A 26,697-nucleotide genomic window follows, 5' to 3' on the forward strand; every position below is an offset into this window, starting at 1 on the left:
TAGTGTATGCTTTATGCAGTGTCCTTACTTACATGCAAATTAAGCTATAAAACAGTTCACAAACAAAAGATGTAAGTATATTAATATGTGCTTTAATCATGAAATACAACAGAAAGCTGCATGAGAAAGCATGAAGCCATTTCTGGTCATAAAAAGCACTACAAAATGACCCTATGCCCGGGGAATAGAATTTCAGAATTATACTGTAAGACTTAAAATCCTTTTCCAAACACAAATCTTACCTGTGTATTTTAAAATACCCACCATTATTCTAAACCTAAATAAAGAAATAAAAAACACTAATATGCTTCTCTAAGCCAAAAAAAAAAAAAAGAGTATAAGGAACCTCAGGTAAGATTTTTAAATGAATGGCCAGTTGCCACGTGACGTGACACTATCATCAGACCCAAAGCCAGGAACTAGCATATACCATGAGGCAGTCTCAGCCAGTGGTTAGACGTCAGGAGGCGCCGCTCCCTCCGGGGCAAGGGCGGGGAATGTGCCTGAGGCCCGTGACACAGTGTGTACTCTAGAGCGTTTGTCTGGACTGCTGGGTTTCCCAGGTCTTCACCACAGTCTACAGTTGTGTTCAACAGAAACCAGTCAAGGACTGGTGCTGCCACGTGAACGTCAGGACAAGCGTCAACTCACGTTCTCAGCTCTAGATAATACGCCCCCTGTACAGGGAATCTTCCTGTTTATGGACTTCAAGGGACACCAGACAATTTCTGATGTAAATCTTTCTAAACTCTATATGCTATCAAAGTTTCTCAAACACAGTATCCTGAACCAATGTTAACAAGGCTGAAGGTCATCATTAAGGACAGCAGCCACTGTGCTGTGACACAACAGAGAGCCTTTTCCCTAGAGGTCAGAGGTCACAGCCATCACTGAGTCTGTGGCCACCATCTTGCAAAGCCCTTGGTGCACGGGCTCTGCAACAATGCTTTGGGCTATAAGATTCCTTAACCTCACTGTGTGATAAGGGTGTAGAAACTGTCAGAAAAAATACTGACTGATAGACAGGTGGGGCATTGCATTTATCTGACACAGCCACAGTTAGCTCAAGGAATCAGAACATAGATTCCTTAAAACTACACACTATCCTACCAAATCATAATAAAAACACTTCCAATAATAATTTATCTTTTAAATGTTCTCCTAACTTGAAGACAAAACAAGAATTGTATACCTCATTTTAATATTCCCTAGACATGGCTTCACAAGAGTTGTTTGGGTCAAGATAATTGTTTTTTTCCCCCTCCCTGGCGTGTATATGTTGTGTGTGTACACATGGTGTGCATGTGATCCACTGATCTTGATCCCATTCTTTCATTTGGCTTAAAGGCACCGGTTGCATCCTCTACATCAAGTCAACATCAAGTCAAAATAATGTTCTGTGAATGTCTGCTGAATGGACAGATAATGACAGGTCCAAGCACACTCTATCAGTATCTGGGGAGGGGGTGGTGGTGAGCCAGAGGTAGCAGGAAGATTTGGATTAAGGGTCCTCATAGTCATTGTGGTGGGTGTGGAGATGTGGGTCCCAGCTATGGGGGCCACTCCATTAACGGGATGTGGTGGTACTTCTCTTCCAATGGGTTTCTGACATGATTGAGCCCAATTATAGACCTCAAAGACTCAGGAATGAATCATATAAAGCTTGACCCAAAGCTAGTACTATACAATACACAAAAATGATCTTTAGGTAAGAAATTACCACTAAATTTGATCATTGCTACACTGAATAATTCCATACTTAGGTAGAAAGTGCTTACAGCTCTCAACCAAATTATGAAGCCATTTATAAACCTCCAGGGGCAGTGACTAAAGTGTTAACCTTTCCACTGGAACAGCACGGGCAATGTTCCTGTATTTCTATTCTATGTGGTAACAAGAAATGTCACTGTGGACCATGGGGAAAAGAAATTACTATTAACTACTGAAATTATTTTTAAAGTTCTAAGTATTTAAATTATTAGTGCTTTAAAGGTTTGCCAATCGTGATAAAAACTACACCCCTGTGTTTATTACATAATGTATTACATGTACTTGCTATATGATAGATACAGAATGAGTTTGAAGTTGGTGAAAATAAAAAAAACACAAAAAAACCACACACACACATCTTTCAAAATTCCAGTTCAGCCAGCAAGGGGACTCGGGCTGGCCTCCTGCTGCCCTCAGGCAAAGCTGTGGCTTTCCCACTGACCACAGAGTAGGGTTGGAAGCTGGTGAAAGTGAAAGTCACTCAGTTGTGCCTGACTCTGCGACCCAATGGACTATACAGTCCATGGAATTCTCCAGGCCAGAATACTGGAGGGGATAACCTTTCCCTTCTCCAGGGGATCTTCCCAACCCAGGGATCGAACCCAGGTCTCCCACATTACAGGCGGATTCTTTACCAGCTGAGCTAGAAGGGAGGCTCTAGAATACTGGAGTGGGTAGTCTATCCCTTCTCCAGGGGATCTTCCCAACCCAGGAATCGAACTGGGGTCTCCAGCATTGCAGGCAGATTCTTTAGCAACTGAGCTATGAGGGAAGCTGGTGGCAGCAACTAATCACATGTTGAGAACCAATCTCCAGGATAGGCTATAATTTCTGTGCTTGCCACTTGCTATCTGTTACCCTTCTGTCTCAGTTCAAGGCAGTTTAGACCAGTAGATACAAAGTCATCTGGAAGCTGCCATCTGACATGGCTGACTGAGCAGTCGGTGGGGAGGTGGGTGGGCCTGAAGAGGCCATTCTCGGGGGATGGTCAAGTTTAAGAAATCAGTTGTCTTCAAACCAGCTCTGAAATTGCACCTGGTCCAGGCTTCAGAGTGGCCTTGAATACCATGCCAGACAGCAAGGGTCTGTAACAGCGACACACGACGAGGGAACTTAGCCTGAAGATCGACTTGCAGTCGGCTGGGGCATTAAGCCAAATGACAACTCATTTTGTTACAACAAGTAAAAGTTTACAGGTAAACGTTTTACTTCTTAAATACTGTGGCCTTAATTTTGAAAATTTATTTCTTATATTTGTTCATATGTCTATAGTGAAGTTACAAAATACATTAAAAACAAATGAACACTTCACAGTGCTAGGAGGGCCTCAATAAAAAGACAATGACAGGTACTGACCAGGATATGGAGAAACTGGCATGCCCATACATTGCTGGGAATGTAAAGTGGTATAGCCTCTACACAGAAGTCTGGCAGTTCCCCAAAACGTTAAACAGAAAGTTTCCACAACCCAGCAATTCCACTCCCTGTATACACCCAAGAGAAGTGAAAACGTATGTCCGTGTGAAAACTGATACATTGTGGCATTTTTCATAATGGTCCCAAAGCGCAAACAATCCAAACGTCCATCAACTGATGAATGGTAAACCAAACATGACGAATATAACATAACGGGTTGTTACTCGGCCGTAAGAAGGAATGGAGCACTTACACATGCTCCAACAAGGACAAACCTTTGCAAACATTATGCAAAGTGAAAACCAGTCACAGAGAACCACATGTTACGTGATGCCACTCACATAAAATCCGCAGAACAGGTGGATTCAGAGGCACAGAAAGTGATTAATGATTTCCAGGGGGGACATGGAAGGTGATTCCTATGGGTAAAGGGTTTCTTTTTGGGGGCCATGAAAATATTCCAAAATTGATTGTAGTAGTAACTGTGTGACTAGACTAAAAAATAAACAAACCCCACTGAACTGTATGCTTTAAAAGGGTGAATTTTGTGGGACATGAATTTAAACCTCAATAAAGTTGTTGAGGGAAAAAGAGCCAAGGGCAAATAAAGATTCACAAAATCTGGAGGCTACAAATGCCTTTCCTTTTTTTTTTTTTTTTTTTTACAATTTATACTGCTGTTTAGTGATAAAATGCTATCAATTTATACAAATGGTTCCTGGGAATCCAAGTTTTGCCTATAAGGTTCAACATAAATTCAGAAACCAGTTACAGGGAACCAAAAGAAACACTGACCTTACAAAGTAAAACCATTATTTTATGGCAGTCATCCTCACAATGGGGTGAGGAAATCAGGCCTAGGGGCACTCAGGAGAGGATGGGGGTGTAGGGAGAGAAGTAAGTTCCTGAGATGACCCTCCCCAGGGTATGACCAGTAGTCTCTAGGCTCAGGAGTGTCTCATATTCCTCAGTGTGCTGGGGAAGAAAAATTAATGGAGAACCAGGGGTCTCCTCATGTTTCTAAAGACATGGCATAACTACTACTTGACTAGTGTTAAAATAAACTTGGGAAAGCAGCACAGAAGAGTCTGCACAGAGAACATGCAGAAAGACATGCAAGTCAGCAACAACAGCACAGCATGGCCTAGAGAAGCTGGTGCCTTCTGGAGGAACCTGGCTTGACTGGACCCAAAGTGAAATCTCGGGGTAAGCATGCTACTCACAGGGGTCCACTCTGTAGTTGTTTCTGACATTGAACAAAACGTTAACGATGATGATGTATGTAAGCCAAAGGATTAGGAAACCTAAATCTGTAGGTTAATTATTTAATGCTATTTTGCTAGTGATCTAGGTACATATTAAAAGGTCATTTAGCATGTACTCTAAAGCTCAAAGAAAATCTGGCTGCTGGTCTAGAGATTCCTTCTTTAACTGGCCAAAGAGCCTTTCACGATCATGTAGGATAGTGATGATTTCATTCATCCTCCCAATTCACATCACTGGTGTGGTCTACAGTTAAAAGCAAAGGAACATCATGGGATTTTATGGGTGTGGTACAAGCTTTGGCATCTGAGAATCTCTTAAGAATTCTAAAGAAAGGTATCTGAACATCTGTCTGTGACTATTCCTTTAGAGGCTTCTGATTGCTTCTTCATGGTGATAGGTTGTTTTCATAACACTATCATTTACTGCTTTATGCTAGCTTTGCAGCAGCATGCTTGCAGAAAGACATACAAACCAAAACCATTCCAATGCTAGGAAAGGGTTGGTCCAGGTGCAGACGCCTCAGTCTGTCTAAGGCATGCGGCTCAGCCCTGCCCTCCCCCTCTATCAGGACATGCTCTGGTCCACGATCTGCCAGATGCTACGCTCTGTGGGGCTAAAAGCGAGGCATCTGATAGGAAGAATAACACTTCTCTACAACTTGCCCAGGACAAAAAAATTCTAAATTTATATATTAAATACAATGAGACTTTCAGGTTACACATATCAGACCACACAGTGTTAGCAGATCAGAAACTGTTACAGTTGCAACCCTAAATTCAAAATTTAATATACGGCATGAAGTTAGGTTTCCACATGCTTAAGAAGTATTAAAGTGATTGTGCCTGGCCACTGACACATGAAACCCTAAGTTTACAGGCTTCACAAACATATGATTCCAAGTCATAATGAAAGGGTAAATAAACATCAAAGTTCCTCTAGAAAACAAAGGTAAAGCAAAAGGGCATGCTGCTTCTCAGGAACAGTGAGCCTCAAAGCAACACATTTTCAAAAAGAAACATTTTGTTCATAAGAAATTTCGCTCAGAGCTGATGGTATTTGTGCCTAGTAGCGACTCAGTCTAAAGACAGAAATTAGTGCAAACATTCATGACTAAGAAACAAAGAAAAGCACTTGCCTGGTGTTTCACTGGTTTAGGTGATTCCTGCTGCTCAGTTACAAACAGACAAACGCAAACGTTAGCAAGTTTGGGTCTTTTCCTAGCGGTAAAGCCACATCCAAAGCACCAAGTCAGCGTGAGGGTCAGAACTGTGACAGCGGGTTTGGCTGGCATCTCTCAGGGGGTATTAACGACTACATCTGCATATCTACAAGTCAAGGGTAACTGACGTGTTATATTCTTACACCTTTTGTCATCAATTCTCCCCCAAATTTCTATCCTGCCCTCAGGCTGCTGTTGGTGGTAGCTCTCTAAGTTCAGAAAGAACCACTGAAAATATCTGAGGATATTTCTCTGGTGGTTAAAAACTGAGAAGTCTTCATGAGCCTTGCTTATTGACCTCTAACAATCCTTACCACAACTCTGCAAGAGATCGGGCTTTGAGTTACAACCGTAATTTCAGTTTGCCCTGTTGGAATTGCCAGTTACCAGCAATTTCTTGATGTCCTAGCCCCTCCTTGCTGGGGGCGACAAGGAAGCTGTCAATAAAGGCAGCGCACTGAGCACCCTCACTTCCTTATTCTTGTTTCTGAAATTACTAAAGAATAAATCTAAGGGTTTTAAAAACAAGGGCAGAACAAAAACTTACAGGAATATTATGGTCCTTTCGTCCTTTGTGTGAAGAAGCAACATGAGCAAGGTACTGAATGACTTTCTTAGTGTTTTCTGTCTTCCCGGCACCTGATTCGCCCCTGGAAGATATAGTAACACAGTCTGCTTTACAGAAAGCACAGCACACACATTCCCAACCTATAATCAACAAAAGTAAACTGATTTGAAACTAGAATTAGTAAGAAGTAAAATGAGAGTAAGTAGGGAAAAAAAAGAAACAAAACACAACACTATCACCAGTAGCTGGAAAATGATTTTTAAATGGTATAAATTAAATACATTCTTTTGGTAGATGCCAGTTAAGAGGACAGAGGAAAATGTTCACAACACTTCCCCACCTGTGCTAGGTATCAGTGGCTCTGCCAGAAAAGTGAAGTTTATTAGAATGTTTACAAAGAAATTCCTCAGCACCAGAAACATATCCAGCACTAGAACCAGAATTTCTAGAACAATTAGACTAAGGTAACTGAATCTGCAGGAATCGAATGAACCCCAGGATCCCCGCTGATCACGGACAGCATCTTCAAGGCCTGAATACCTTTTAGGCTCATCCCTCAGAGCTGAAGATGGTTCACTCCCCTGGACCCACAGAGCATCTTGTACATACCTCATACATACAGCTTTTCTATTACTATCACCTACACTGTTAAATCCATCTATGTTTTCCTTCCAGGACTTTGATGTCTTCACTTTTTACAACTATATTTTAATTAATCGAAAAAAATGTACAGTCTGAGGTCAAGTTGTTATTTTTTTAACTTTATTATTTCTGGCTGTGCTGGGTCTTTGCTGCTCCTCGGGCTTTTCTCTAGTTGCAGCAAGTGGGGCTACTCTCTAGCTCAGTATGTGGGCTTCTCCTGTTGCAGAGCACGAGCTCTAGGGTGTGTGGGCTCAGGAGTTGCAGCTCCCTGGCTCCGAGCACAAGCTCAGTAGTTGAGATGCATGGGCTCAGGAGCTCCACGCAGAAGGGATCTTCCTTGATTACGGATCAAACCAGTGTCTCCAGTATTGGCAGGTGGGTTCTTTACCACAGAGCCACCAGGGAAGCCCTGAGGTAAATATTTAATCTCATTTTCCAGTCACATGATTCAGCTCACATCCCATTATCAATGGCTGACCAAGACACTGATTATCTTGGTCAAAGTGATTTGAAATGTTATCTTTACCTTACACTTACGACTTTATTCCAAAGCCTATGCAGTATTTCTGAAGTATGACTAACCACATTACCCATCATTGTTTTTTAAAACCTCAGAGACAAGTAGTCTCTGAGGTTTATTTTTTTCAGATAAATTTCAAGTATTTTGTTCTGCTATATCCCTTCCCTGTCTCCTCCCACCTGCCACCTCTATAAAAACAGGCAGTCAGAATTTTGAGCTAAATAATATACATGCTGTTTTTAGGAGAAATGATGGCTTCATCGCTCAGTTAAATTCTGTATTTTTCTAAGTTCAAAACAAGCAAGGACCCAGGTTTGTCTTATTCACCTATTAAGTCATAGTGCCTAGCACAGCAAGTACTCAATACATTCTGTTGAATAAAAGAATGTAAGTCTTATATGAGTTTATTTCTAGGCTCTATTTGATATTTTTGGTCCTGTCATTAATGTCCTTTTATCATCATTATACTTTCTACTTGGTCATCATTGGTACCTGCTAATGAGTTTCGTTCATTCCTTTATTCAACACATTTCCAAATCAATTCAGGCATCCCTTAAATGCTAGAGATTGAGCTGTGGATACAATCTTCCTGGAGCTCAAGATTAGAAGAGATTTAAAACAAACAAGAAAAACAAATTGGGCCTCTGTAGGATGTGAGGAGGGTGACGAAGGAAACAAAGTGACTGAGGGGGAAAAGGCAGAAGAGCAAAGGACAACTCCCTGAACATTCAATGGTGGCGGGGGTGGGGGCACTCGACTCCTGAACGCTGAGCAGGACTAGGCACGAGAGGGCCTGAGACAGAGCATGGAGGCAGATGGAAAGACAAACGCAAAGGCCTCAAAGCAGGAAAAAAGTTCGGTATATTCCAGCAACCAGCAGCCGGAGTACAGGATCTGATATAAATAACCAGCCGGGCAGACACAGCAGGAGGGACGCCGCCGAGGTGGAAAGGCGTGGATGGGATGCACGCTGGAGCCATGGGGATGAATCTGGATTTTACTCAAGTGCAATTTCATAAGAGCTATGCCAGTGGTTTTCTCTGTTGTGTTCTTAACTTTATTTAAAATACCTAGTGTTTCAAGCTAATCACGATGTTGGCTGTTGGTTTCAGATAATTTTTCAAGATGCTAAGAAATGTGCCTCATGTAGACTGACGATGACTTGTCTTGAAGCAGTTATGATCGGTACTCATCAGCTTGGTCTGACTCTGCAGTTTCTTGGCTAACCCCTCTCAACTGGACATACTTCACTGTATCCTGAAAGCATTTTTTTCCCTGTCACACTTAACTCAGCTGTACTGAGCCGTCCGTCAACAACTGCCTATGAACTCTGCTAAATTTTCTGTATTTCAGGTCTAAGATACCTCTGCTAATATTACACATAAGGCTGTGTTGTAAAGGAAAAAAAATACAGTCCATCTAAAGCACGTAATTGGGCTTTCCCAGTGGTTCAGTCGGAGAAGGCAATGGCACCCCACTCCAGTACTCTTGCCTGGAAAATCCCATGGATGGAGGAGCCTGGTGGGCTGCAGTCCATGGGGTCGCTAAGAGTCAGACACAACTGAGCGACTTCACTTTCACTTCTCACTTTCATGCATTGGAGAAGGAAATGGCAACCCACTCCAGTGTTCTTGCCTGGAGAATCCCAGGGAAGGGGGAGCCTGGTGGGCTACCGTCTATGGGGTCGCACAGAGTCGGACATGACTGAAGCAACTTAGCAGCAGAATCAACAGCAGCAGCAGTGGCCCAGTGGTAAAGAATCTACTTGTAATGCAGGAGCCGAGGGTTGGACTCCTGGGTCAGGAAGATCCCCTGCAGGAGGGCACGGCAACCCACTTCAGGATTCTTGCCTGGAGAATCCCAAGGACAGACAAGGCTGGTGGGCTACAGTCCTTGGGGCCACAGAGTCATATATGACTGAAGCGACTTAGCACACACAAAGCATACAATTAGTATTCAATAAACATTACCCATTATTGTCCACTCAGCTGTTCGTCCACCATATAGAAGGGAATTTGAATTACCAAACTCTAAATTACTTCATGAATCTATCATGCTGGTAAAGTGGTTAAGAAGTGGGCCATGGTATCTTGATGACTGCTGCTACTGCTAGGTCGCTTCAGTCGTGTCCAGCGATGTGCGACCCCATAGACAGCAGCCCACCAGGCTCCCCTGTCCCTGGGATTCTCCAGGCAAGAAAGCTGGAGGGGGTTGCCACTTCCTTCTCCAAGGCATGAAAGTGAAAAGTGAAAGTGAAGTTGCTCAGTCGTGTCCGACTCTTAGCGACCCCATGGACTGGAGCCTACCAGGCTCCTCCGTCCATGGGATTTTCCAGGCAAGGGTACTGGAGTGCGTTGCCTTTTCCTTCTCCGTCTTGATGACCTACGTAGATTCCAATCCAGCCTACCACTTCTTAGCTATGGGGCTTTGGGCAAAGTGATTGGCCTCTGAACGTCGGTATGAAGTGAAGTGAAGTCGCTCAGTCGTGTCCAACTCTTTGCGACCCCATGGACAGAAGCCTACCAGGCTCCGCTGTCCATGGGGTTTTCCAGCCAAGAATACTGGAGTGGGCTGCCATTTCCTTAGACTCCTTTAAAATGAGATATGATTACTCTGCAAGATTGAATCACGCCTGCAAGGAGCCTAGCATGGCACCTGGCACTATGATGGTCAACAGTGATGATGAATAAATTGACAGAAGTAGAAAGATGATAATCTCTGATTAGAATATGAAAGACAAGGGTGGGAAGATTTGGGAGAATGGCATTGAAACATGTAAAATATCATGTATGAAACGAGATGCCAGTCCAGGTTCGATGCACGATACTGGATGCTTGGGGCTAGAGCCCTGGGACGACCCAGAGGGATGGTATGGGGAGGGAGGAGGGAGGAGGGTTCAGGATGGGGAACACATGTATATCTGTGGCAGATTCATTTTGATATTTGGCAAAACTAATACAATTCTGTAAAGTTTAAAAAAAAAATTTAAAAAAAAAATTAAAAAAAAAAAAGAATATGAAAGACACAGCAGAATCATTTTGGATAACAGTCCTTTAGCAGTTGTGTCTTCCACAAATATTTCTTCTCAGTCTGTGGTTTATCTTCTCAATCTTTTAACACTGTCTCTTGCAGAGTGGAATTTTTAATGAAGTCTAGTTTATCAGTTATTTCTTTGATGGATGTCTCTGGTTTTGTACTAAAAAGGTATTACCATGCCCAAGGTCATGTAGGTTTTCTCTTATGTTACCCTCTAGGAGTTTTATAGTTTTATATTTTATATTTAGGCAAAGAGTTGGACATGACTGAGCACACACACACACAATCAAATGAAGTGAGGGTAGGAATTTGCTGCGTACAGGAGGGAACTTTACAGGATGATCAAAATGATAATGTTCTCTATCTTAACAGAGGTTTACGTTATACAAATAATTCAGCCCATATATACTTAAAGCACATAAACACTTAAGAGTTTTGCATTCTGTTATACCGTAAGTCCCCTACATATGAAGGAGTTCTGTTTCGAGAGCACATTCAGAAGTCCAATTTCTTCCTAAGTCCAACAAAGTTAGCCTAAGTACCTAACACAATGTGCTATATAGTACTGTACTGTAATAGGTTCCTAAGACTTTCCACACAAATCCACAAAAACAAATAAAAAAAACATTTTTAATCTTACAGTATAATAGTACCTTGAAAAGTACAGTAGTACAACAGCTGGCACACAGAGTTGTCATCGAGTGAAGAAGCAAGAAGTGTTACCAACTGGAGGAGGGAAAGGACGTGGGAGACGGTAGAGCTGAAGGATCGTCAGCAACAGGAGACGGAGGGCAAGCTGCAATGTCACTCTCGTCTGATGTTGATGGAACACAGGTTCATATCTTTGAAAGTTCACAACGTGAAGGTTTGTATGTAGGGGACTTAAGTGCATGTGAATTTTGTCTCAAAAAGATAAAGATGCAAATCCTGAACTTTACTTAATGTTATGTATGCTGAAGTATTTAGGGGGAAGCACACTGATCTACAAATGCATCAAATGAAGGGATTAATAGCCCAAAGAGTGGTTTTTCAGTTGAAAATGAAAACATCTGATCAATCAGCAGTCACCGAAAGAAATACCATCCAACCTTAAGCAGTCAAAGTGTTAGTAGCTTAGTCGTGTCAGATTCTTTGCGACCCCATGGAATGTAGACCACCAGGCTCCTCTATTCATGAAATTCTCCAGGCAAGAATACTGCAGTGGGTAGCCATTCCCTTCTCCCGGAGATCTAACCAACTCAGGGATGGAACCCAGGTCTCCTGCTTAAGCTGAGCCTCCTGAAAATGCAGCTCCCATGGAACCCCATCCCAAGGAGTTTCTGGACTGGGGGAAGTCTGACCCTGAGCACCAGCAAGTACAAATTCAGCTGTCCACTGGCATCACAAAGCCCCATAGAACCCTCCATACTCTCCCCTAGAAGCCCCAATCCACCTACACCACCCCCCGTTTCTTAAATTTAGTATGGAAGCCTTTTATTTCTGGTTTTCACCCAGTTACTCATCACTGAATACTCCCACACGTGTGCATACATAAACTCTGTCTTCTCTCCTGTTAGTCCACTGTCCATTTGTAGATCCCCAACCACAGGACCCAAGTTGGAAAAGTTTCCCTCCCAACACAAACAACAAAATGGATTGATAGAGGGATGACCAGACCAATATATAATAAGCAAACATAGTAAAATATTAATGGCAGAATCTAGATGGTAGATATATAGAACTTGACTGCAAAAATTCTTTCACCTTTATGTTTGAAAATATTCCTAATAAAATGTTCAGAAAACTCAAAAAAAAAAAAAAAAGCAAATATGGTTTATCTGATGACTGCTTTCTGCACACAAAGAGATACCCCAGCTGCTGTAGCTCATAAACCCACACCTCATCACTGATGCATACATCAGTCTCAAACGACAATGACCATCTAATTATAAGTGCTAGAGCTTACAATGGTCACTTTTGGTGACAAGAGTAAAGCAGTGCTCACTAACCTTAGGTTTTGTCAAACAGCAGTCACTCCCTCCCCAAGTGTTTCCTGCTTCCAAACATTCCAAAGAGTCCTCATCCAAAATGATCATCCAAGCTCACAAACCACCCAAAAAGGAGAGGAATGTGTCCTGCCCTCATCCCGTCTGCTGCATGCAGGGTCACCGTGACTGCGACACTGCAGGCAGGTGACCCGAGTGCTACTCCTCTCTCACTCGTGAGCAGCCGTCCTGGGCCCCGGGGCGGGAAGGAGGGGCCCGGCTCACATGCTGGAAGCACCGCCGTTCTTGCGGGGCTCTGTGAGCCGTCCGGAGGCCCAGGGAACGCGTGTGAGGAAGAAAGGGGGCGGATTTACCATACCTTACCATACCCATTTCATGGAGCTTCAGTGGTTAGATTCTCAGGGCAGTTTTCCTCTACTAACTGATGCTCTATAGTGAAGAACCTGGCTGCTCTTTGTTCCTGATTCCTGGGAGGTCTGGAGCCTCCAGGTACCTGGAATGTTAGGTACCCCCCATGTTAGTCATGGTGGGCACTTGGCTAGCTATAGGATGGGGACTGGACAAGCTGAAAAGCCAAACGGGCAATTAGAGGTTTGTGCCTTTGATCCAAGTGACCCTCCTGGGAGGGGAAAGGGGATGGACACGGATTCAATAATCGTGCCTACATAGTGAAGCCTAATAAAAACTCTTTGAAGCTCAGGTGAGCTTCCTGGTTGGTAATATACACCAATGCACTGGGAGCGGAAGTGACCAGAGCAAATGGAAGCTGTGCCTTTGGGAAACTCCAGCTCTCACCCTCTCTAGCTCTGATTTGTCACTCTAGCAAAGTATTGAATCTGAGTGGGTAGTGGCCACCCTCAAATGTGTAGCTATTTGGTCAGAAGTACGGGTGGCGTGGGAACCCCTGAGCTTGTGGCTGGTATCTGCAGAGCCAGCCCACACGATGGGTGTGCCTTGGGAAATCAAGGTCAGAATTGCTTCAAAACCGGTAGTTTTAAAAAGATGTTTGCGGCTCACTTTCTGAATAACTGACTTTTCTGAAGAATATGCCCAGTGGAATAAAATAAAATAAAAAACTGAGCAGACTATTCTAGAATATAGACTTAAAATGAAGAGACATAAGTAATGCAAGGAATGAGACCTGACAGGATTGTGGATCTTTGGAAGTCATAAGAAACACGTTGAAGACTATTATAGAAATTCACATATGGATTTCATATGAGACAACATTACTGTTTCATTGTCAAGTATGACAATGTGTGTTATGTGGGCACACCCTTGCTCTTAGGAATCACCTGTGGCGTATCCAGGGGTCAAGTGTCAGAGTATCTGCAAACAGGCTTGTGTGTGTACAGAAACAAGGGACACATTGAAGTAAAGGGTACACGAGCACTTAATGTATCACTCTTTCAACTTTTCAATAAAACTTAGGTTTGTATTCGTTTTACATGAAAACTTGGGAGAAATGCAAAGGTTTAAAAAAAAGAAAAAACATAAAATTTGGTAAAATTTAACTCACTGAAGTTAGGGGATGGGTATCTGGGGGTCTCCAACTATTCTATTTTTGTGTAGGTTTGAAATTTCAAAATAAAACACCTTTATAAAATAGTATCGGAAAGGTTTTGCCCTTTGAAAACACATACAGTATTCAATTGTTTCTAAAACTTCCTAATCTTAAGGCTGTTTCCTTGGTTCCTACTTAATTAAGAGATTCATTGTTTTGTTTGCATTTTTATCCATTTACTTAGGATGCCCAAAAGCAGTGTTCCAGGTTCTCAGAGGATAATTAAAAAGCAATCAAAGTCACAGTTCCTACCCTTCTGTCTAGCTGTAAAACAAGACACAAAGACCCAAATAGGTAATGAATCACAGCATGTGAGGAACAGGGCCTGACGAGAGGAAATCAGTGTGGGCTGGAGCCAGCTGCACCATGGGGCTTATGTCCTCCCTGGAGGGAGAGAGAGGAGAAAGGCAAGGGAGTCGGCCAGGATCCCAGAAGACGGGGCAGACAGTAGGTGCTGGCGGAGCTAGGGCAGGGCAGGACAGGAGAAATACGAAATGAGGCGACAACTGGAAATGGGAATGAAAGAGAGCAGGGAGTCAAAGCAGACGGCAACGTTTTAAGCCTTGAGTCTGGAAACACAAAGCGCTGATGATGGAAAGAAAGATACTGGGAGACCCATCTTGTTTGTGTGAGAACAGAGGTTAATTTGTCGGCGTGTTCAGTTTAAACTGGCTTTTATTCCCTGCTTCACAGCTTGCGCTCCAGGAAGACCCAAACACCTGTAATTGCCTGACACCGTTCTCACCTTCTGTCCCCTGTGCCCGTAAGGTCCACTGATTCTGTCAGAAGCTATAAGAAATTGTGACAAAGGTGAAGGTCCAGAAACTCATCTAGCTGTGGGGCCACCCACCTGAGCTAAAAAACCCCTGGAAGCCAGTAAGGCCCAGCCTAGACTGCCATCTCCCATGGGCCCAATCTCCCCACCCTGCCCCTGCCAGATCCACCAGGGCCCAGAGGTGAGCTCTGCAGGGGACTTCAGATCGCGCCCCCACCAGCCTTGATCGCTGCTCAAAATGCAGCTCCTCTGGCCACTCTTCATTCTTACCCTCTCATTTTCTTTCTCCTGATTCCAAACCCAATTATTGTCTGCTCTGCTGCTGCGTCGCTTCAGTCGTGTCCGATTCTGTGCAACCCCATAGACAGCAGCCCACCAGGCTCCCCCGTCCCTGGGACTCTCTAGGCAAGAACACTGGAGTGGGTTGCCATTTCCTTCTCCAATGCATGAAAGTGAAAAGTGAAAGTGAAGTTGCTCAGTCGTGTCTGACCCTCAGCAACCCCATGGACTGCAGCCTACCAGGCTCCTCCGTCCATGGGATTTTCCAGCCAAGAGTACTGGAGTGGGTTGCCATTGCCTTTTCCAATACATGAAAGTGAAAAGTCAAAGTGAAGTCACTCAGTCGTGTCTGACTCTTAGCGACCCCATGGACTACAGCCTACCAGGCTCCTCCGTCCATAGGATTTTCCAGGTTAACAGTACTGGAGTGGGTTGCCATTGCCTTCTCCGATTTTCTGTTCTAGCCCCCCTCTTTTCCTCCATACTCTGTGGGATCCCCATTCCACAGTGTGCAAAGTCACCCACGTTCTCGGCTTCCTGACTGAACATTCCCCTCCGCTGGCCATACTTCATATCACACACCTGTGTGAGCATACACACACATATACATCATCACACACACACACACACACATCAGGGGCATCCTTCTCACTCCCCCAATGCTGTTTCTAGACTCTCTTGTTCTTCTTTTTTTTTTTTTTAGACTCTCTTGTTCTAAAAGCCCCTACCTCTCACCTCTCTGAGGTCACACACAGCAGGAGGAGTGGTTCTGACACTGGATTTATTTTGCTTAGTAAGATCTTAAAAAACAACCCCCCCACCCCGCCACCCACGCTGTTTCAAAAAAGAAAGCACTTTTATTTCCAAAGAAAACAGGAAGGGTCTTATCTTGGAATAAAGGACATTCCTCTAAGTGAAATAATTTAGCTTTATGAAGGGCTTATCAGAGGCCACTGCCCTCAAACCATCACTTGTGTGTGTGTGTGTGTGTGTGTGTGTGTGTGTGTGTATGTCAAAGCCCCTCCTCTCCTTGTGTGAGCAACACACCCAACCCTTTGACTCAGTGACACCCTCCACCCCATGCCCTCCTGCCCTTCCCCCCACTTCTCAGCTGCCCACTCCTTCGGCCACACTTGAGGAGCTCCCTCCCAACACCTGCGGCCACGACGCCTGTTCTTCCTGCTCCTGCTTCCCCAGGAGGCCCTGCTCTCCAGTTTCCTGACCCATCTCCCTCCTATCAGTCCCCCGTCGTGTGCCACACCCCATGGTCCATCATGACAGTCTCTCTCGCTGACGTTCTCAGTTCTCTCATCTCAGTGACCCCCACCTGAACCCACTTATAAAAACTTTGGTGGATTAAATATGATTCCCCATTTCGACACCCTGGTAGGGGAGTGTCCACAGCAAAGGCCCCAAGTGGCTCTGGGCAGCCAGGGCTAGCCCACTGGAGAATGAAAGGATCCACCAAGGCACCCCAGTCAACAGTCAACCAGCCCCCTGGCCCTCAGCTGCCCCCAGCCGCCGGGTGAGCCCCAGGTGAGACGGCTGGGGCTGGCTCGGCTCAGCAGACAGGCCCAGCTGAGTCCAATCCAAGGGCTTGGAAAACTGCTTTCAGTCACTAAGTGTCTGGTAGTTTGTTGTTTAAGAAAAGCTAATTTGTATAACTCAGAAGCTAAACATCACTGGAAGAAAATTTACATGAGACAGGCTTATTTTCTACTTCTCTTACACTTCTTGTTATCAAACACCAAAGTTTCTATGGGAAAGAAAAGCCAAGAGATGAGAACTTTCTCTGTTTCTGGGCCCCCCCACCCGCCCACATCAGGCCCTGTCGCCTCCCTGACCCTGGCCCTCTAGGGGCCCTGACTCTCACCCATCTTGTCCTACCCCACCCCCATCAGTTTAACCTCTCCTACCTTAAAGACACCACCAGTTAAAAAAAAAAAAAAAAGACACCACCAGTAACAACAAAAATTGATTCCTTACTGCTTTTCAAATGCTACAATTTTCACTCTAGAGCTATTTGGAAGTTGTAGGCCCAGACTTAGCTTTTTGCTGCTTTTTAAAAACTTTCTCTCTCACACACACATACACCCATGTCATTCCTTGACTGCTGTCTGGCCTGACTCCCTGCCCACCCCAGTGCACTGAGGGGACCACGACCAGCCTCCCTCGCCCACGTGAAACCCCAGGCACGTGTTCCTGTGTATTTCAGTCTCTATGGTGTCTGCAGCCTATGGCTTGGGCGTCTCTGTGGAGTCTCACCCGCCTCCCCACCCTTGAACCCCGTCTGGGGATCCCACACTCTGAGGGGACCTCACTTACCGCATGGCTTCCGTCATCTAGGCTGCCAGCTCTGCATTCCAGGCACAGCTCCGACTCCACGTCGAATAACCTAGAGACGGCTCCCCCAGGAGCGCCTCAGGCACCTCAAAGTCAATGTCCTCTACCAAACTCCTCCCCCTTTGCCCTGAACCTGTTCCTCCTCCTTCCCGAGTCTCTGAAATCCTCTGAAATCCACACAACTCCACCCTCTCCGAGCTCCTCTTTCTCAGGCCTGTCTCGCAACCTAAGCCCCACTTAGACATGCCCACTTCCACGAGCACCTCCCCACTTGAAGGCACTTCCAGCTCTCACGTGGGTAACTTATTAGCCTTCCACTCGGTCTTCTCGCGATAACACTTCCCGGTCCTCCATCTTCCCCACTGCAGCTAACATGACTGTCCTAACCAGCAAAAATGATCACTTCCTGCTGTGGATGTTGTATTCAATCCTGACTTTCCAGTACTTCACACACCGGCATATGATAATCAATAATGCTTCCTGGGTGATACAGGGAAATTACTGAAAAGTCCAGGAGGTCAACACTTGGACAAACCTACTAAAGACGTAAGTTTCACAGATTAACATTATGAAATGTGTGAAAAGCCCAGTCTGACAGCCAAACAGTAACACCAAAGCTAAGCAGAGCTTGCATACCTTAGACTTAAAACAGTTAACAGCAAGGTTTACATCAATCTCTTTAAATTACTGCTCTCCTGTCCCCCTTCCTCTCTCAAATACCAAAATTGCTTTTACTTTCCAACAGAACAGAAAAGAAGTCTGAACGTTTAACATTTACTTACGTGCAAAGAATTGACTGGTCCTCACGATCTAGAAAACAAAATAAACAGAAAGACATTGAATATCTGCCTGTTTTTTAAAATATTTGATAAATAATAAATAGCCTGATAGCCTCTAAAATACTAGGAACTCTGCCCCTCTTAGGCCAAGTTAACGCTTTCCAATCTTGTTATGCATCATACAGTCCTAAATTCAGTCAAGTTCATCATTCTTATGCCAGATTATCTGGGGAAGGTAACAATGCAGGCTCAGACAACTTTATATGCCTAATGAACCTGGATTCTCGAAGCCTGATGCTCATCAGAGTCAACCAGGAAATTTTATAGAAACAAACTTCCCAGAGCTCCACCTTTAGGGGAGGGACTGAACACCGCTTTTTACTTAGGTTCCTCAAGTGATTCTGATGCAGGGCCAGGCTTGGAAACCATTACCTTACAAGAAAACCCATAACCAGAGAGAAATCGTTATCAATATACACCTTAAAGAAGAAAAAAAAAAGTATCAAACACTGAATGGAAAAGAAGATTAAGGGAGGATAAACATCTGTAAGAGTTTAACCACTGTATGAAGTCAGAACATTAAATACAGCAAAAATAAGGAAAGAATATAAAAGGAAAAAACCATCATGACTTTAAAGTGATAAATAATTTAAAGTACTCATATTTAGGGCTTCCCTGGTAGCTCAGCTGGTAAAGAATCCACCTGCAAAAGCAAGAGACCCCAGTTCGATTCCTGGGTTGGGAGGATCCCCTGGAGAAGGGAATGGCTACCCACTCCAGTACTCTGGGTCTGGAGAATTCCATGGACCGTATAGTCCATGGGGTCCACATATAAAAAGGTTAAATGCAAGCCAACAGCCTTTCTTGGGCACGTCCTTCCCGGATCCACAAGCACTTGGATGATCTCTGCCTGCCCTTCCTGCTCAGCTCAGTTGTATCTCCTCTGTGGGTCCCCTCCAGACCCTCTTCCTTAGGCTCCTCACTGCTTCCTTCTTTTGACCATATTTTGGGGTTAGACAAACAATACTGCCAACTGCCTGCCCAACTAGTATGTGCTAAGATCAGAGCCCATCTTGCTTCTTTACTCCCAGACTTAACACCAGCCTTAGGTCAACTGAGAGAATCCAGTGCGAGGAGCCAGGCGGCACTGGCAAGACACTGGGAACTGGAATCTTCTGTCCTAGTTCCAACCTTGCAGCAAACTGCCCACATATCTATAAATGAAACGTTGATTCCTTGCTGGTTTCGGGCTCTTCACCTATAAAACTAGGATTTTACCAAGTTTTTAAATATTATTCACTCTAAACATGAACCCTTGCCCCAAATTCTCCTGGTCTGAGAATGTTTATAGAACTCCACTTTTCCAAGTTTTCACGGCTTTGCTGAACTAGTTTACACATTAGAGAAATCAAAACACACGCCAAAAAGTAACCACAATCAAATGGCCTCCTAACTTATTCAGAGCAGCTTTCTTCCTGCATCTGGACATGCTATTTTCATTGTGTGAAATCTGAGCTCTTCACAACCACAATCTACCCTTCAAATCTGTTCTGTATTTCTTCTCCCATGCTTCTCATCCTACCCACCCCAATAAAACAAAGGAACTCTCTTTGCAGGTGGACCCATATGTTCTTGTCATGTCTTACATCAGCTTTGGGCCTCAGTTTCACTATCAGTACAATCAGGTGAGGGCTTGGCAACCTTCACGATTCCCTCCATAGAATACTCTATAACTGAATCATTCCTTCTTTCTGCTTCACTGAATTCTCTTCACCCTTTGAGGATCAGCTTAGGCACCCCAAATGTTTCCAGTGAACTTTATACTCTAAGAACCTATCGATGTAACCAGACTCAGCATATATCATATATTATAGTGACATTTAAGGGAAATACTTTATGTTCAGAAATGCAACTAGCCTTCTAAAGAGGAGCGATTCATTTGATAGCTCAGTTACTGTCCACAGCACCTCCCCAAAACCATAAATGGAGGTACTCAATAAATCCATGTTGAATTAAATTGTATTTTCAACAGTGAAAGTGATTTTAGATCAGTGACCTCAGCTCCTACCTTAAAAACACTAGAAAAGAACAAATTAAACCCAAAATGAGTAGAACAAAAAAAAGTATAAGGAACAAAAATCAGTGAAATGGGAAAACAGGAAAAGAAAATGGTGGCCAAATGCTGGATCTTTGAGGTAAATCTCTAGACAAAATGATCAGAAATAAGACACACATTGCCAACATCTGGAACAAGAAAGGGAAAACCACTATAGATCCCAGAGATACTAAAAGGATAATAAGAAAATATTAGGAGCCACTTTCTGCTAAAAAATTCCACAACTAAAATGAACAGAATAATTTCTTTAAAGGATAGACTACTAAAGTTCACTCAAGACGAATCAATAACCTGAACAGATGTAGAAAAGACATTCAATGAAACAACATCCATTCATGAGTGAAAACAAAAAAGAGAGCAAACGAGGAATACAAGGGACTTCAACGACTTGATAAAGGGCGTCCACACAACACCTGCAGTTAACATCATGCTTAACGGTGAAAACTGAATGCTCCCCGGAGACCAGGAATAAGACAAGGATGTCTGTTCTCACACCTATTCAACATCACAAATAAAAATAATTTAAAAGCATACACTTGAAAAGGAGGAAATAACAATGTCTATCTGCAGAGGACATGACTGTCTAGAGAGAATTCCAAAGAGTCTACCAAAAAACTTTACAGAATAAGTGACTTCTGCAAGGTTACAAAAGATGTCAATATATGTATTTTTAAAATAATATATATATTTTAAATTTCTATATATCAATAGTGAACAATTGGTAATTAAAATTGTAAAGTTCCATTTAACACTAAAAACATGAAATACTTAGTTATCCTAAGGTATATGCTACACTTATAATGAATATGTGTGAGATCTATGTGCTAAAGACTGTAAAACACCAATGAAATAAAAGAAGACCTACATTAACAGAGAGACAAACCATGTTCATGGATTGGAAGACTCAATACTCTTGTCAGTTCTGCCCTTTTTGTTCTATAGATTCAGTGCAACCCAATCAAAACGTGAAAAGTGGGCCATTTTTAGAAAATGGCAAGTTGATTTCTAAAATTTATATTGAAAGACAAAGGAACAATTTACAATTTATTATATGACTATTATAATCAAGATGGTATGAAAAAGGACAAATGTACAGATCAAAGGAACAGAATCCTGACAAAGCAATTCATTGGAGAAAAAAAATGTTTTCTCAATAAATGATGCCAAGATCTACTGGATATTCACATGCAGAACAATGAACTTCAATCCATACCTTACACCATACATGAAAATTAACTCAAGATGGATCACAGATTGAGTGGGAAAAAAATCACAAATCACTTATCCAATAAAGGACTTGTGGCTAAAAAAGAGTTCTCAAAAGTGAATAAGAAAACAAACCATCCAATTTCTTTAATGGTTAAAAGATTTGAACACTTCACAAAAGAAGACATACAGGTGGCATAAGCAAGCAAAAGATGCTTACTGTCCTTAGTCATCCGGGAAGCACAATTTAAGACCACAATCAAATAGCACAGCACACTTATCAGACTACAGTTTAATAAGCAACCGACAACACCAAGTGCTGACAGAAAGCAGAACCGGAACTTTCACCCACTGATGGTACAGACGAAAAATGGCACAGCCACCTGGAAAAGAGCGCGGTAGTTTCTTACAAAGTTAAAATACACCTACCGTGTCACCCAGCAATCCTACTCCCGATTATTGAGTCATATGAAATTAAAACTTACCCTCACAAAAACCTGTACACAATCGACCCTAGTGTCTTAACTGCCAAGAAACGTGAACCATATAAATGCCCCTCAGGTAAGTGAGTGAACAACTGTAGAACATGCACACGATGGAACACTCTAGAAACCACAAGGAGTGAACTACTGGTAGGTGACGCTCAAGTGCACTGCGTCAGTGAAAGAAGCCAGACTGAAAAGGCTAACCTGCGTCTGATTACATGATGTCCTGGAAAAGGCGAAACTACAGTGACAAAGGAAAACATCGGTGGCTGTCATGGACTAGGGGAGAGGGAATGACTATGAGGAGCGTGTAGAAATTTGCATGGAAGATAGAACTGTTCTATATCTTGACTGTAGTTATATAACTAGATGTATTTGTCAAAACTCAAAGAACTATATCCTAAAAAGGCTGAATTTTACTGCATATAAATGATACCTTAAATAAAAGTACATATATTTAGTTTTCCCATCCAGCAACATGTTACATATTTCTCTACACTTAAGACTTCAAAAATGTTTAGCAATATAAGAAATACTGCCTTATATTTGGGTTCTACCTATTTTTGCTCACTGCTAACATTTATTGGAGAAGACCCTGATGCTTGGAAAGACTGAAGACAAAAAGAGAAGGGGTCAACAAAAGGTCAGATGGTTAGATAGCATCACTGACTCAAAGGACATGAATCAGAGCAAACTCCAGGAGATAGTGAGGGCCAGGGAAGCCTGGCGTGCTGCAGTCCATGGGGGCGCAGAGAGTCAGACACGACTTAACAACTGAACAACAATATGTGTTTTTGGCTAGAGGATAAGCACATCGTTAAACTTGTTGCCCCGTCAAATCACCGTCTCGCCCCTCACGAGCCCTTTCGCCTCTGATGCTCGCGCCCCCTTAGTTGTCTTCATAGCCCTTATCACATTATGATAGTGTCTTCATTTGCTGGTATCCTCAGTGAGATAACAGATCTCTAACACAAGTCACTAGCAGGGTTTGCCTACATTTCACAGTTTCTCAGGGTAACGAGTATTACTGTTTCCCACTGTCTGTATTTCCACATTGTAAGAATCATTACATAGATTCAAGGCAACTATAATTCATTATAAAACATTCTTGCACCTAACATAAAATAATGCCCATTGTCCGCTTCTGCTTTGACTTCTACTTTGGACTTGAGGTGACTTAACTGGGGCTTTCTTTTTGTACTCATTTGGCTGAGGAAATGCTCATCACTGCACTGCTATTATTCTTCTACTTGGAGAGGTCTCTCTCGTAAGGGGCATATGATTATATTAGGCTCTGCTATTTATAGGGGGTTAAAGAGTTGACTCATTGGAAAAGACTCTGATGCTGGGAGGGATTGGGGGCAGGAGGAGAAGGGGACAACAGAGGATGAGATGGCTGGATGGCATCACCGACTCGATGGATGTGAGTCTGAGTGAACTCCGGGAGTTGGTGATGGACAGGGAGGCCTGGCGTGCTGCGATTCATGGGGTCGCAAAGAGTCGGACACGACTGAGCGACTGAACTGAGCTGAAAAGTATATTTACTGCTGTAGCTGGTGTTACCTGTTTTCTGACCTTTCAAACCCTTCCTTGATGTTCCTTTTATTTATTTTTTTTAATTTAATTTTATTTTTTTAAATTTTATTTTATTTTTAAACTTTACAATATTGTATTAGTTTTGCCAAATATCAAAATGAATCCACCACAGGTATACCTGTGTTCCTTTTAAAAGATGGTCTGTTTTCCTTGCTTTTCTTTCTCCTAATGGGGTCTCTTTGGCTTCAAGGCATGTGGGATCCCACTTCCCCGACCAGGGATTGAACCCTCATGCCTTATATTGGAAGGTGAAGTCTTCAACCAAAAGTGAAGTGAAGTGCAAGTCGCTCAGTCATGCCCGACTTTTTGCAATCCCATGAACTGTACAGTCCATGGGATTCTCCAGGCCAGAATACTGGAGTGGGTAGCCTTTTCTCCCTAATCTACATGTAAAGGTTCACATTTTAATGTATATCAATCCTAGTCTTAAAGTACTTATTGGAGAGAGGAGTTGGTATATGTGATTATTATTATTATTATACTAGTACATCACTCGGTGTATCAGACATAGTTTCAAGGCAGCCGCTCAGGATTCCACTATAGAAATGAGCCATCCATTAAGTAGTTACTTACTGCTAGAACAACTGGTTATTTTCAGTGTTTCGCAGGAAGCTGTGTCAGACTCTTTGTGTCCTATGGATTGTAGCCCGCCAAGCTCCTCTGTCCATGGGACTCTCCAGGCAAGAATACTGGAGTGGGTTGCCATGTCCTCCTTCAGGGGATCTTCCCAACCCAGGGATTGAACCCGTGTCTCTTATGTCTCCCGCACTGGCAGGCAGGTTCTTTACCACTAGTGCCTCCTGAGAACCCCCGTCAGGAAGCTACTGGAGGTTATTCTCCATCCAAAATACAGCCTATAGGACCCATAAATTAAGACAGGAAAACAAGCATGGAAAGAAGCAAGGGATTTCCAGGGTGCAGGCGCAGGCAAGTCGGAGGGGCACTAAGCGAAGAGTGGAGGACAGAGGGTCCCAGGAGGCGTGGCTCTGGCGGAGGAAAGACACCGATCACTTACTTGATACACGTCCCTGTACTGAAAGAAGACCTGTAGTTCTGTCAAATCAATGCTGGTCACTGCAAAACTCCTTTGTTCCCCCCAAAATAGGAAAATTACTAACCCCAGGGAAAACAGCAAATTGTGTAAGAAGAGAAATGTGATCACAGGAGAAACAGTTTACACGTTGACTACTACTAAAATGCCAAAAAATGTTGACTTAACTTCAATCAGGAAGATGGGGGGAATGTAGTTAAAAACTTTTTTCACAGTAGGAAGTCTATAGAAAACAACATAAGTTAAAAAAAAATATCATAAGCCTATTACTCATAAATACATACAAACACAGGACAAAACAGACAAAATGACTTCCTCTTAGGAGGAAATCCAGAATGGGCAGGGGGAGGACAGCTATTTGTTTTCTTTATCAATAACGTAACCTTGTTGTGGGCTTCCCAGGTGGCTCAGTGGTAAAGAATCCGCCTGCCAATGCAGGTTGGATCCCTGGTCTGGGAAGATCTCCTGGAGCAGGAAATGGCAACTCACTCCAGTATTTGCCTGGGAAATCCCATCAACAGAAGAGCCTGGCGGGCTACAGTCCATGGGGTTGCAGAGTTGGACAGAACTTACTGACTAAACAACAGTGACAATTACTGCTATACCATGTGTTTCATTGTTTAACTATCTTTATGCATTATTTTTTAATAAAAAGTAAGCATTCAAAGTCCTTTGGCAGCTTCTGATCTTGATGTTATCCAGACTATTCTGCATTGTCTAATGGTTTAAAACCATTTAGATAACACAGGAATTATTTAGTCCTCGAGATTGGAGAGACTTCATTGTTGAAATTATTTGGGCCTCATGTCTTTGGGACATAAAGGTAAATGTCTCACAACCTTTACCATTTCTCCCACTGGCATTGTTCAGAGTTTTCCACCTTATTTCAAGGCATTTTTGTCTCTGTTTATAGTGTTATAAAACCTTTATCCTTTCTGGTGATTCTCTCTTCTTAGTCACACTTGCCAAACACTTGTCTGTTTTATGGTCTTTTCATGGAACCAGTTCAAGTTTTACTTAATTTTATGTTTTTCTTCTTATTTAGGTTCATTTCATGCTGTACTATTTTGTTTAAATTGAGGTATAACTGATACATAACATTATATTAGTTTCAGGTGTACAACACAATGATTCAATATTTGTATATACTGTGAAATGATCACCACAGTTACATCTTAACATCCAGGCTGTATTTTTAAAGGACTTTTTTTTTTTATGTGTGTGAAATGAAACACAGAAAACCTCATGAGACAAAAAGCTCAGTAAATTATCATAAAGTTGCTTTTTATCTACCTTGTGAGTAAAAGGTCTGTGTATAAATTTTTGTTTACTAATAAAATATTTATAACTATGAATTATTTCTTAAAGCGGTTTTTGCCATAAGCCATCAGTTTTTTACACACGATATTTTGTTGTGATTAATGTCTAAAGAATCTGTAATAGCAGTTTTGATTTCTACTTTTACCAAAAAGCCATATGGATGAACAGTTAGCTGCAGAAACAGTAAGAAGAAGTCATTAAGCAGCACTTGCACCAAACAGGTGGGAATCTGTAAATACCTTGCCTTACTGCACTGTGGTTGGAGAATGTGGCCAGATCTGAGATTTTTAATGGTGACTTAGCATCAAAATTACAAGTTGAGGTTGTAAACCTTCTTTCTAGTTGACGGGCAGTAGTCCTGTATGTAGTTTTCAATTCAAGCTTGCTAAATTGTGTTGATCACATTCTTTATGTTCTTTTCCCGCCTCCTGCTCCTGCTAAGTCGTTTCAGTTGTGTCCGACTCCATGCAACCCCAGAGACAGCAGGCCACCAGGCTCCCCCGTCCCTGGGATTCTCCAAGGCAAGAACACTGGAGTGGGTTGCCATTTCCTTCTCCAATGCGTGAAAGTGAAAAGTGAAAGGGAAGTCGCTCAGTCGTGTCCGACTCTTCGTGACCCCATGGATTACAGCCTACCTGGCTCCTCCGTCCATGGGATTTTCCAGGCAAGAGTACTGGAGTGGGGTGCCACTGCCTTCTCCCTTTTCCTCCCTACTTATCTCAAATTCTAAGAGAAGCACATTAAAGCTCCCCGTCTACTTA

The 26,697-nt window shown here is 42.9% G+C and overlaps 1 protein-coding gene across 5 annotated transcripts in view; it reads right to left on the bottom strand.

The window, feature by feature from the left end:
- MYH10 (myosin heavy chain 10) overlaps positions 1–26,697 on the bottom strand; it is a 121,611-nt gene that overhangs the window by 70,519 nt on the left and 24,395 nt on the right. For 3 of the 5 annotated variants that reach the window (XM_070773069.1, XM_070773070.1, XM_070773068.1), the window contains exons 4-6: positions 18,166–18,193; positions 6,219–6,321; positions 5,588–5,617 (exon numbers count right to left, since the gene is read on the bottom strand). In XM_070773069.1, the coding sequence (XP_070629170.1) occupies positions 5,588–5,617; positions 6,219–6,321; positions 18,166–18,193 (161 nt within the window). The remainder of the gene's footprint in view (positions 1–5,587; positions 5,618–6,218; positions 6,322–18,165; positions 18,194–26,697) is intronic. The other 2 variants (XM_019981423.2, XM_019981425.2) reach the window with 1 other exon arrangement.

The sequence above is a fragment of the Bos indicus genome, chromosome 19, assembly GCF_029378745.1.
Source record: "Bos indicus isolate NIAB-ARS_2022 breed Sahiwal x Tharparkar chromosome 19, NIAB-ARS_B.indTharparkar_mat_pri_1.0, whole genome shotgun sequence".
NCBI classification, from domain to species: domain Eukaryota; kingdom Metazoa; phylum Chordata; class Mammalia; order Artiodactyla; family Bovidae; genus Bos; species Bos indicus.